This window comes from Cupressus sempervirens, chromosome 1 (genome assembly GCF_028749045.1).
Source record: "Cupressus sempervirens isolate cs-2001-9-10 chromosome 1, ASM2874904v1, whole genome shotgun sequence".
In the NCBI taxonomy this organism is placed as follows: Eukaryota; Viridiplantae; Streptophyta; class Pinopsida; order Cupressales; family Cupressaceae; genus Cupressus; species Cupressus sempervirens.
The window spans coordinates 201,141,379-201,154,873 of record NC_143118.1 but is presented as its reverse complement, the minus strand read 5'-3'; the positions used below and the strand labels follow the sequence as shown (position 1 = coordinate 201,154,873).

General features: G+C 35.8%; 2 protein-coding genes and 1 long non-coding RNA gene across 3 annotated transcripts in view; 1 reads left to right on the top strand and 2 right to left on the bottom strand.

Annotated features, from left to right (window-relative positions):
• LOC149576822 (uncharacterized) overlaps positions 1-13,495 on the bottom strand; it is a 190,752-nt gene that overhangs the window by 115,009 nt on the left and 62,248 nt on the right. The window contains exon 3 of the mRNA XM_089820298.1: positions 2,066-2,187. Coding sequence (XP_089676424.1) covers positions 2,066-2,187 — 122 coding nt within the window. The remainder of the gene's footprint in view (positions 1-2,065; positions 2,188-13,495) is intronic.
• LOC149576823 (uncharacterized) overlaps positions 1-13,495 on the top strand; it is a 188,149-nt gene that overhangs the window by 115,870 nt on the left and 58,784 nt on the right. The window lies entirely within an intron of this gene.
• LOC149576824 (uncharacterized) lies at positions 9,917-10,696 on the bottom strand. Its single transcript, XM_089822482.1, has 2 exons — positions 10,510-10,696; positions 9,917-10,403 (listed from the first exon to the last, which is right to left on the bottom strand). Exons 1-2 carry the CDS (start codon positions 10,657-10,659, stop codon positions 10,020-10,022), a joined length of 534 nt encoding a protein of 177 aa, XP_089678608.1. The 5' UTR covers positions 10,660-10,696; the 3' UTR covers positions 9,917-10,019.

The following is a 13,495-nucleotide window of genomic DNA, read 5'->3' as shown; positions in this document are numbered from 1 at the left end:
ACTACCAAGTTCTTTGAGGATAAGTCAAATGCAAATTTTGGAAAATACTTAGAATTCCAGTAAGATGGCAGAGTTGTATGCATATGTCATAGCCTTATACTTCTAGAGGATGAGAGCACAAAAGCTAATCAGATATATTTGTAATTTTTAACAATGAGGATGCAAGCAAAATTACCAAGAGGAATTTTCTGAGTAGAATGCAGTAAGTTCGAGAGCACTCAAAAAAATATTATTATTAAATCAAATGACTTACATATTTATAACATACTCAAATCCTATTTTGGAGTAAACAAATCTTCTAGATATATGAGTTGTTTTAAAAAACTTGAAAAACATATATACGATTTCATACAACTAATATATTGTAATATTTCACAAAATATTAACAAACTATGTGAACTTAAACAAATATACCAACACCCTCCCTTAATGACAAACATAACAGGTTTTGTCACTACAACAATTTGAACACATAACCATGAACATACATTACGACTTCGCTAATGAACGTGGATATAGCTCTCTCACAGTACAAACAAACAAACAAAAAGAGAAATAGTGCGATCACATCCCTCCCTTGATGATAAAACATGAAAGAATGCCTAACTTATACCTAAATTACAAATTTGAATTGACTAAGTGGTCTTCTCATTATGTCAGCAACTTGTTGATTGGTTGGATGGTATAAAAGACAGGCTACATAGTGTTCGGTAAGCTGCCAGATATAATGATGGAGAATTTCAACATATTAGGTGTGGACATGATAAACTGGAATCTTAACCATCTTGAGAACACTCTAACTCTTAACTAGGGAGGTAAGACATCCTCCCTAGTCTGCTATCATTCTAATTTGGTGAAGTCTCTTTAAGACCAAATTTCCTGATAGGATTGGGAACTACATTGTAGGACCAGCTATACCTATTTCCATGTGATCAGGGAACCAAGGAAAGCTTCTGAAGTTCAGCAATAGCAACTCAAACTGCTTCAATTTGTTGTGAGCAGCGATAACGAGAGAGAGAGAGAGAGAGAGAGAGAGAGAGATTTGATTTGCAGGTCCGAATTATGACTAGAGACTGCAGTAGCATACATCAGGCATACATTGTGGTGATCATATCAGACACAGATCGCAGCTATTTGCCAAGACTGCAGTCACATTCATAGCGCAACATCCTTTCATATTGCTGCGATATCCTTTCCTTCATTAGCAAAATCTTGGGCACCTTGGGCAGCAAATTATCAGTCATATACTTCAATCAGCATCATACATCCTTTGTGGCAACATACCCACAGCCTAAACATCTAGGACATACATCTGTGGTAATAGTATCAATCAACAAGGAGGTCGCAACATATATTGCAGAGCATGCATCAGCGATAAATTTGCATCAGCACTAAGATCATAAACGAGCAGCAAGTCAACATCTTTGAGAATACAATAGGATCAATCCTACAGCTTCATCATCAATTCATTGTGCTATCATCCTCATGACTCCCAATGCGGAGTTATCCTTAGAAGATAAGGTGCAAAGTCTCTCAAACACCATTATGATTTTAATAAGCATTGGCAGTTGTCTGAATATTAATAACTATAGCATCTTGTACTGATATCTCTCAGCATTTTTCAGATAGACTTATGTAAGATGTCGGAGCTAGTACTGATAGCATAGGTAATTGTTTTTTAAGTCCATTGACCAATTTATTGTCATTTGCAAAAATGGATATAAAAAGTTTATTCTTTTATTATACCATTCCAGCAGTACAATCTATCAATTGTATCAGTGACTTTGGCATTTTGTATGGTTAGTTTAAGCTACCTTTCATTCCAAAATTGATTTTCAAAATGTAAGATGGTCATATTTTGAAACACTAAAAACTTGATAGAAATTATAAAACTGGAAAAAAAAATCAGCAGATAGAAGGGTAATTATAGAATGTACACCAAAAAAAAATCTGAGACTGACATCTAATAACTCAGACAAAACCCACTAATACATTGGAAAATTACTTTTCCTCAGGAATTATTGTAGATGAGAACTGAAATTTAATTCTAATGTTCACTACTCACCAGCACCACTTAGAAACACAAACAAGAATTGTGCCATCAAAGTGTTGATATTTGCCACAATGAGGCAAAATGGAGAAACTGCAACAACTGGAGAACCGCCAAATGTTGTTGAAAGTGATAATCTGTGCATAGACATATTAATAAAAAAAAATTAACATAGGCAAGATAAACGGAGAGAACATCACGTGCAAGCAACAGAAATGAGTGATTAACTTTATATGCATACCTTTAAAAAATTTAATATACCATCACTGATATTGTGGGATGTTTATGATAGTTTGAATTACGCAGTACTGTCACTCTCAGACCCCAAGTTCAAATATAAAACACTGTATTCACATAGCGACAAAAGGGCTTACAGGCACCTGGAATAAATATCCATTCATACATGGGAGAAACATTTTGCCATTTTGGCTAATCTTAATATATCAAAGTGTAAGATCCCCTATCTATTTAGTCTTCAAATTTTCAGTTTTATTTCACAGGCATTTTAAGATTCATTTGTCGCACATTTATACGACCATATCATCTAGAAACATCCATCTATTACTCAGTGGCATTTCATCAATTACTTTGCATACAGCCTTAGCCTGGAAATATATCTTTGTCTTAAAATAGAAAATAAACAGCTTGCTGCTACAGAACAGTAAAAAAACTGTAACAAGCCAAATCTTGCTTATATCTCATTGCAGATACAAAAATTGGCACTAAAACAAATATATGGTTGATTATAGCATTTGAAGTCCGCATTGATTCATCATTAGCATTTCAATAAATGTTTTGCATACAAAGATACGTTCAGAACTGTATGCAAACTAGATTGCTTACTGATTATAATTTGAGGTTTTAGCAGCCTTCATAACATACAGAGCGATCAGAGCATTATTATTGTAGGATCACATTACCATAATAACACACAGAACTAGTGGTTACACTGCAACAGAAGGTTTGACTGATGTAAACGCCTGGGAGTTTGATAGCTGGCACATTGCAAACCCACGACTTATTGACTACACAAGGTCCCTTTCTTTCAAATGCTGAGCCTCTAACAACACAACAAAATAACTCATGGCATACTCCTTGCCTGCCGTCCAGGCACACAAACTCCTATGATGATCTGGTTACTGCTCAACGCTGCACTAGGTAATTTCTAAGAATGTTGAAAATGATAAGCACTACAATTGAATCAATGAACATATAAAGCTCAGATGTCCCCGTAATTAGTAGATATGAACAACTGTGCATGGAGTTCAAATCCATGAAATAACTCCTGTGTTGCCACTATTATCCTCATAATAAACATTTCAGCTGGCTCTTAATCTGGACTTCCACTGGCTCTAAGTCTCTGCTTATTTTGTGCAACTTCTACATTGAAATTCAAAGGTGAACTCTCATATTAATTCACTCTTAATGAAGGAATGGGTTTCTGTCCAAATCTTCCAGGTACCAAGGGTTTCCGTCCTTAGAACAATCCAGTCACTGTATCTCAACCAGTGTATTGAAAATCGCCGATCAATCGGGAGTAACCACAATTAATCGGCGATCAGGCAAGGCACAGTTTATTCCCCAATAAAATCTGCAAAAAGCCATTGACTGGTCAACAATTAAAATGCATGACGAATCATGATTAATCGGAGGAGAAATTGCAGGTTAATCCTGATTAATCGCGCGTGTTGAAAATGAGAGTCAAATTAAACCCTAAACCACACAAAAGAAATGTTATTTTCCTTTTTAGATGTCATTGTGCGAGCCATTCTCCATTACAGAGCCGTGTTTTTTGCATCACAGGTTTTAGTGAGCGGGTGTTTGTTGCATACACAAGTTGTAGAGAGGAGTTACAAAGCCATATTGGAGAGTTGTGTAGCATACACAAGTTGCAGAGCCATTTTTCACATTGTTTTGTGTTGTAACAGAGGTGTTTTTCTACTTTTTTTTGTCCCAAATAAACTCTTACGCAATATGCAATATCTGTCTTTCCTGCCTCCATTCTTATCTACCAACCTCACAACCTCTATTCTTGTAGATGTAAGTTATAAGATATTTTCTTACTAGCAGTTTAATGAACTGATAAGCCGCGAGCAATGATAGGTATCGAATAGTTGAAATTTTGCAGTTTGAGATCTTAGGTTAAGTACAACCTATAGGTAAAAAATTGAAGAAATAAAAACTGTATGAAACTTGGTAAGAAAAAATATTAAATCAACCAATTATATAGCAACATGTTATAAAACAGAACATGTACCCATCCCAATTTTTTTCCCACTCTCTGCTATTATTAAACAGAACATTTTTCCCACAAATTGTCTGGTTCTTTAAAAAGCAGAACGCTACAGTTGCTTTTATTTTGTAATCAAACAACAAATATGATGCAACTACAATCCTACCAGCTTGGAAATTTAGATTAAATTTAAATTATATTAGAAAAATATTTTATAATGTCTGTAATTTTCAGTGTTATACGGGGACTCCCACCCCCACCCAAACCTTAGGGTACCTATACTCGCACCGGGTACTCAAGTACCCAAGTACCCCCACCTCCATCATTCCACAACCATGCTGTCGCTGGAATGAGGACTTGGATTTCTATTTGCATTTTGATTTTTGAATGTTACTATGTTGAATGTTCAATGGTTATAGTTCATGTTGCAATTTTGCTATGTTCAAGTATTTTAATTTGGTATGTTCTACTAAAACATCATTTCATAACAAGCATTTCAAGTTCTATATGTATACTATACAACACCCCTCCCTGCCCCTTCCTCCCCTTGCCACCATCCCCTGGCCTTCCCTCGTCATCCCGAAAATGAGGCCCATTCCACCCCGGCACCCACCCGCGCCAGAAACTCTTCCCGACATAACCCAGTGCTAGTGTTACATTGGTAATTTTTCAATGATTAATTGACTTTGTTTATTAAGTGTAAAAGCTCCTCTTTCTGATGATATTTTCATTGAGTTTGATTTCTTTTCTATGATATTTTTAGTTGAGTCTTGTTCAAAATGTTAATTCAAAATATATTCAATTGATTTCAGAAATAATGTTTAAGAGCTCTAAAACATTATAAAACATTAATTTCATTAACAAACAATATTTCTAATGGTTATAATTCAATTTTTTACCTTTTTTAAACAATAAATTGTGGACTATAATCCGAATAAATACAAAACTATAGATGTTCAATTTTAGATATAATATTTTGAAAAATAAATTATCTTTTATGCTATCATGGTATGTTTTGTGCAATGAAATCAGTGATATCCTTATAAAATAATGAATGACGAATATCTATTTTCCACAATCTACTAATTAAACTTGGTGATATTTGTAGCTACAGGCTATATTCTAATTACTTGCATGGTACTCTTTCATATACACGTTTAAAAATATGAAAAGAAGATACGAAAAGACATGCGTTTGGAAATATGAAGAGACTTGCATGTGGAAAATGAAGAGTATAATATCCTACCCGGATATCCCTTTCCAATTTTCCTCAAATAATTCTCAGAATCATAAACAAGAATTTACAGAATGATAACCAACAACATTATCTAGTGAATAGTCAACAAATACTCCAAAATTCATTATTGCATTATAAATCAGCAATACAATAACAATCCATTCATATAAACAGTGATGACAATCAGATTGGATTAATCAAAAATGAACCTGAAATGCAATTGTGAACTTCGTCGCGAATTCACCACAGTTGATGAATCAAGGCTACGTTCAATTCACCAAGAACCTGAGAGTTTGTATCCTCGGTATCTGAAAAGAAGTTGAAGCCTCCCTAATATCTCTGAGAGAAATCTCCAACCAAATCAATATCCAAGCATGCCGAAAATGAACTCCTCATCATTCTTTTAGGCTCAAAATGGTGATCCTTCAGTTTCATTTTCTTGTCCTTTCATCTTTTTTCCTTCTTGTCACTTTTTAGCCACTTTATAATATTAATTTGACCCATTAATAATTTTGCATTAAGCTCCCTTAAGCCAAAGTTAATATTTTATAAATTCATTTTTGGAATTCCTAATATCCCAAAAAGGGGACATTACAAGTCCTCCCTCCTCAAGATTGCTTGTCCTCAAGCAAGCAGTGTCAGGATCCCATATAAACTTGCAAGCACCCCTGTAGCCCAATCTAAAAATTACTGTTTCACCCATCTGTTGCACTACTTTGATTAAAACTGCTCCAAGCCCAAGCAACTCATCATAATCCTCAAGAGGTAAGGCACTCGTCCTATCCATCCCAAACCAGCCTTGGAAAATATGCTTCAACATCCCACTATGTCAATCTAATATAGATAATGGGTCCAAAATTGTGAAGCCACTCATCCATACGCTGCTGAAGTAAAGCATCAATCATACCAATACTAGAATCCCACACTATTATACTACTACGACCATCAGAGATGAGAAGATATAAATGTCTCGAGGAGCTACTAAAATTGAACAACTCTCCATCTATAAGTGATCTCCCATAGAAATGCATACTAATCTCCATCATAATTGTTCGTCCTAAACTACTAATGAAAGAATCAAATTGCTCAATAGCTGAAAATACCGAAGTTGCAGATAGGCCATACATTCCATCATCAGTCTGAAATACCCCTAGCTACATCACTATAATGAGTAAAGAAAGGACTATGAATCCATTCCCTATGATCAAATTATAACTCCCATCAATTTTCAACCAAGATCTATTCAGTTGGTGAAGCAAGGAGTCTATCCAACTCATGTGTAAGTGTAATGTCCCCACTTTAGCAGTTGTCTAGTTGTGTGACCATTAGCCTATTTCTAAATGTCATTCCCTTCGGGTTTGACCTTTGGAATTCATTGCTATCAGCTTTATATACGGCAGATTGGGTGCATTTCCAACTACAACCAAGTTCCTGTAGCAAGCTATTGTAGTAGTGCGTCACTGTAGCAGCCATATCACTGTAGCAGCGCGTCACTGTAGCAGTCGTTACTGTAGCAATCGTGTCACTGTAGCAGCCGAGTTACTGTAGCAAGTTACTATAGCAGTTGCACATTGTTTGCAGTAGGTCAATGAAAGGGCCACGCCCTCAACTATTTGATGTAAACAATGTTTGTTCCGATTTATTGTTGGAGTATTCAATGAGTTAGCTTTGCACTTGTTATTAAATTTTGGAAATCAATAGAAATAGTGTGTTGGTTATTTCTACAATATATATTATGCCTTTTCAATTCCTATATTTATGTTGCATGCCAAACACAATACGATACAGAGAACCTTTTAGAGCCATAAGGATTGTAGCATATAACGAAGACTGCAAGCTAAGTGTTTGATAAAATCACCATATAGTTGTGAATACTTGTAAGCAGATTTTGGGGGTATCCATTACAGTGGTATCAGAGCTATAAGTCCTGCCATCCTATGGAGGTCTTATAGAGAATTTGGAACAGCCGGATAGAGGGAAAAGTGTTTGACAAAATGTCAAAATACTAAAATCAAAAATTAAAAAATAGGCTAAGCATTTATGTTTGAGCATGCGAGAAGGGCTTTATAATTTTCGCAATACCAGAGCAAGACAAAGTACAATTTCAAACTTGTAGAGCGAATAGTCTAGTTCATCCGTGCAAGTGTACATACAATCCAGTCATACAGACACAAAGGAGATATTATTTGATCAGAACAGCAATATGGGTGATCGAGATGATAGAAATACAGGATTAGGCGAAGGTGGGGAGGTACTGTTCAGATAGTTACTGGATACATTAGAGCAGGGGCAAAGTATGCAACAAGAGCGGAATAGGCGAATGGACATGATGTTGCAGCTTATGGCTAGACAAATAGGCGTCAATATTAATCCAGGTGATGCCAACAATGGAAACAATAACAATGGGAGAAATGATAAAAATAAGGACAATGATAATAATGGAGGCCGAGGCAACAACAATGGTCCTGAGAATAACATTAATGGTAATAATAATGGACATGGCAACAATGGGAGTGAGGCTGATAATTTTAGACATGTTGCACGCCCAACTCGGACAGCGAGCTCAAGACCTCTTCTACCCACCTTCCCATCCAGAGATCCGGTTCAACCAGTAAACGAAGCGCAGATTACCGAGTTACAAGATCAATTCAGAAGGGACTGGGAGGCTAGTGGACCGGAGTTTCAAGCAGATATTTCCATTAGAGATTACATGGACGTAAGGATGAGACACATGCCTAGAGCAGTAAGGAGGAATCAAAACTTTGAGCTGAGGAAGAAAGTTGGAAAACTTTCTTTACCTTATTATGATGCTTCAAGGAAGATGACTGCATGAGCTTGGGTGCAAAAGGTAGATACATACTTTCAGTTGAATCCGATGCCTAAGGAGGAGGCTATCAAGTATGTAGCTATTCATTTGGATGGTCCAGCGCATGAGTGGAGGCACCATGGCAAGGTAACCATGGGGCATAATCAGATCACATCTTACGAGGACTTCACTAAGAGACTCATAGAAAGATTTGATACCAAAGATCCTGAGCTACAGTTTAAAGAGTTCGCACAGCTCAAGCAGTGGGGATCAGTTGAGACATACATTAGTGAATTTCATAGTAAACATTTGGCGCCGAATTCAAAATTTATCATTCACTGTCGAGCTCGTACTACCCGAGAGCCAACGGACAAGCAGAAGCCATGAATAAGATCCTAGTTGGAGTAATTTATAAATCTTGTGCAGTTGAGGGAGAAGATGTCATATCCCCATTTTAAGATAGAATTTTCATAATTATTAGATATACAATGTTATTAAATAAATAATGAAGCTACATTAAAACTAATACTAAAATATAAAACAAAAGAATAATAATTATTTAAACTATATTATTAATAGAATAATATTTAGTATGATATTTTAAATAATTAAAATAATAATAAAATTTCAATGAGTAAAGAAATAAATAAAATTAAATGCAAGAGACAATATTGTAGAAAGTATGTTAACTTTTTAAATAGAATTTAATAATAAATAAAATAAATAAAAATAAGTAAATATATAATATAAGATAGAATAATATAATTAACTAAATCTAATAAAAAGTCAAGAGATGTTTAACAAATAGACATGACTCCTTAAAATTAAGCTATAAAAGGGAGGAGAGTTTATTTTAAAGAGTAGAAAGAAGGGAAGAGAAAAGGAGAGGAGTTCAAAGAAGAAGAATGGAAGAGGAAAGTAATATGAAGAAAATAAGGAAGTGACTTTCTAAAATGGTATCAATGGTATTGAAAGGATGTGAATCTTTGAAAGGGTCATAATTATGAATAGTTGTGACTCTTCGCAAATATTTTGATTATAAAGTATTTAGACTTTTCCAAAGAATTTTAGTTATAAAGTGTCATGACTTTTCGAAAAGATTATAATGATGAAGTGTTGTGACTTTTCAAAGGATTTGTATTATGAAAGGTTGTGACTCTTAGAAAAAGAGAAACAAAATAGTATATTTTGTCCTTTCCTTATAATTAGAAAATGAAGAATTTTGGAAAGTAAATATAGAGTTGAGATAATCTAAAAGCTAAGTTGCCGGTTCGTGGTTCGATTTTGGGTTCGGGTTCGAGAACCGGTTCGCTGGTTCGACGAAATTTTGGAAAGGGGTTTGGGTTTGTTTGGGTTCGTTTGTACAAAAACATGTAAAAATTATATATATATATATATATATATATATATATATATATATACATTTTTATGAAGCATGAGTTAAAATTAGAATGTAGCATACTACCATAAACACATTTAAAACTTTAAAACAGCATAAACAATAACATATCAATGTATCATGGTGAGCATACCATCATATAGTAACATAATTCAATCAACTTCAACATCAAAGATGAAAGATTCAAAACATTTAAAATATCAAGTTCAAGTGTCATTGTTTCACGTTCAATGTTTAACAGTAACTAATAGAATGAAAATCTATTAAAATTCTGAATTTCTAGTTCTAAGTTCTTCATTCTTCATCTTCATCTTCTTCATATTCATCTTCTTCTTCTTCATCTTCTTCTTCATCTCCTCCTTCTTCGCCTACGCTATTACTTGCACCAAGGCCAATGGGATCAGCAGCAAAATCAACAATGGTATTGGCATCAAAGTTATCAAAATCATCAATTGTAAGCGCAGCAATGGAAGCATCCAAGTCCGCAATCTCTGCATCTACATCCCACTTCTTTGTCTCCCCTTCTTTGTATTCTTGACTCTTGTGTGAAAGAAGGCGCAAGTTGTTATGCACAAATACCAGGTTCTCGGCTTTTTTTGATTGCAACCTATTGCGCTTCACCGAGTGGATGAAAGAATAGGTGCTCCAATTTCTTTCTGATGCAGAAGAACTAGCAACCTATAAAGACAACATAGGGTAGGCAATTAAAAAGGAATTAATTCAATCTTATTAAAAAATTCTTTTGAAGATAAAGTGAGCTAATTTTAAAAAAAATAAAACTTACTTGTGATATAACTTTGATTGCAAGGGGCTGCAATGTTCGGAATTTTTGGCCATGGAGGTACCACCAACCATGAGCATGCTTCTTGAACCGATGACGAAGAGCATCATTACTTAGACCTGTAGCATTGACAAATGCTATGAACTCATCCATGATTACATCTCTTATATCATCATCAGGAAATATTCTTCTAAATGCTGCCCGGTACCTGTCAGACACTTCCATATCTCTGTATGGTGGCAACCTTCCTGGTAGATCACAATATTGTGAGCTATAGTATTTGGGGGTCAAGGCATAGGCAAGCAAATGTAATAGAGTGGTCATTTTGTTCCATCTTTCATCAATAATTTTTTGCATTGTTTGAAAAAGGTCTCTTGCGGATCTTGCTCCTGCTCATAATAACTTGCCTGATCTTCTCAATCATTGAGTCTATGCCATCATAGATCTCTCCAAGGCAAGGCCTATCCATGTCAGTGTACCTAAGCATGCTCATAATGGGCTCGGTGATCTTAAGGAGATATTCCACTCGTTCCCACCATGAGTCAGCCAATAGCCTATCCTTTATTTTGTTTGCCCTTTCAGTGTTCTTTTGCTTCCATACACCCCAATTGTTGCTGATTACCATACCTTGAAGTGCATCTTTCACTTGCACAAGTCGTTTTAAGACGATTATATGTGATGCAAAACGGGTCTCAGCAACCTGTGACATAAATTAGAGCAAAAAACAACTATTAGATACATATTTTAGAAAACTAAGAAAAGTATACACATTGGCAATTGCACAAGTAAAATATGAAAAATCAGAAATTGTCAAATATTAAAAATTAAATTACTAATTTGAGTTCAAGTTCATTTACCTTCAATAGCTCCAATTTTGAGTAGTTCCTGAAAAGAGATTGAGTCATGTGGTGGTTTGTGACAAACATTTGTATGTCCTCAGCCTCTTCATACACTATTTTGATCCACTCAATTTGGTTCCCAATCTTTTGTAGCATAAGATTGAGTGAATGGACTGCACAAGGTGTCCAAAAGATATGTGAATATCGTGATTCAACAAACAAACCTGCTGCTCTACAATTCTTTGCGTTGTCCGTTATGACTTGGACAACGTTTCTTGCACCCACTTGTTCAATGGCCTCAATTAAGATATCAGCAATAAATGGCCCATCTTTTACTTTGCCCTCACAATCCACCGCTTTCAGAAACATTGCCCCTTTAGGGGACACCGCAAGGACATTGATCAAGGGACGGTTCCTAGAATCCTTCCAGCCATCTGAAACAATTGTCACCCCTGTCTCAACCCATGAGTCCCTTATGGGCTTCAATTGATTTTCAACCCGTTGGACCTCATCATCCAACAAGGTGGTGCGCACTTTCTCATAATCGGGGCCACAATACCCTTTTGGAGCTTCATTGGCACCCCTCAACATGTCCTTCCAAAACGGAGGGCGGACAACATTAAAAGACAACCTATTTGCATAGAGGCATCTTCCCACCTTAATGTCAGCAATATCCCAGGCCTTGTTTTGAAAAGAAGTTTCTATTGGCCCCTTTCTTTTGTGTACAATGGGGACAGATTCAGTGTCAGTGTCCATTGTAGTATTGAAGAAGGGATGGTCTTGTACAATAACATCTGAGGGGGGCTGCATTCCCTTAGCTTTTTTACTTTTATTGCTACTACTACCGAGTTCTATTGCCCTGTGTCCTCTCTCTTCTGCTGCCTCATGCTCTTCAATATATTTTAACACGGTGTGATTTGGTATAGGGACACCATTTTTGCCAGGGCATTTCTTGACTCCTCTTCTAGTATAACCACATAGATGGCCTACCACACAATAATAAGAACTATTTCTTTCTACATCACATCCTCGACATCTCCAATGGAATGCACCACCTCCTGGAATGGGTTTTATAATGTCTACATACTTCCATAGAGGAGAATCAGAATTGGTTTCCATTCTTTGTTCGGTGTTGCCTATTGATGAAGAGGTAGATGACATTACTTTCGAACCTTTCCCTATGGCAATAAATTACTAATTAGATATATGTTCATAATCTATATGCAAGAAAATGACGAATTTTGAAATAATGGAAAAGATTCAACAACTTAGAACATATGAAGATTGAAAGAGAAATGAAAAAAAAAATGGAAAAACTAGAACAAAACAATAGTAAATGGAATAAGATCTTACCTCTTGGTCCTTTTCCAGCCATTGCAAGTTTGCAAATGTGTATAAATGATGCACAAACACTTCAAGAACACCAACAAATCAATCTTCAAACTCCTCCTTGCACAACCGGATGCTTGCTCAAAAACTTATGTGCTCTCCTTCAAGGCAAAACAACCTATTTAGAAACAACCAATGACTATGAGAGAGCAAAAAACCAATTCATAACACCTTTTTAGAGTACGTGGACCCCAAAAATTATTTTAAAATGCAAATAAATAACTTTATTTCCTCGTCTGTGGGCAGGTTATTGGCTGGGTTTGAACCTGGTTCGATTTTCCCAACCTGGTCCGCCCGAGTTCGAACCAGGATTCGAAAATCGAACCCTGGGCGAACCTTGGTCGAACCGGACCAAAATCTTGAACCAGTTCGAGGTTCGGAGGGGGGGGAGGGGTACCCGTGTAACTTAGTCTAAAAGGAATAATTTATTGAAGGGCCAACTAAGGAAAGAGTCACGTGGACCAAGAAAAGAAGGTAAGAAAGGTATGTTTATGGATTATATTTGTTTAATTATATTTATGAATTTATTTATATCAATGAATCATACTTGTGGATAATACTGTGTTAACCTATGAGGTTAATACCATGGTTACCAATGTTTGTCGTAGCATGGAGCATGTGAGATATTTAAGATCTCCATTGTCTGCCATGGCCAAGTGTCGATATCGTAGCATAAAGCATGTGAGATATTTAAGATCTCCATAGTCCGCCATGGTCGATAATCGACCTACCAAAATATTCTGAAGTTGTCAACATATGCA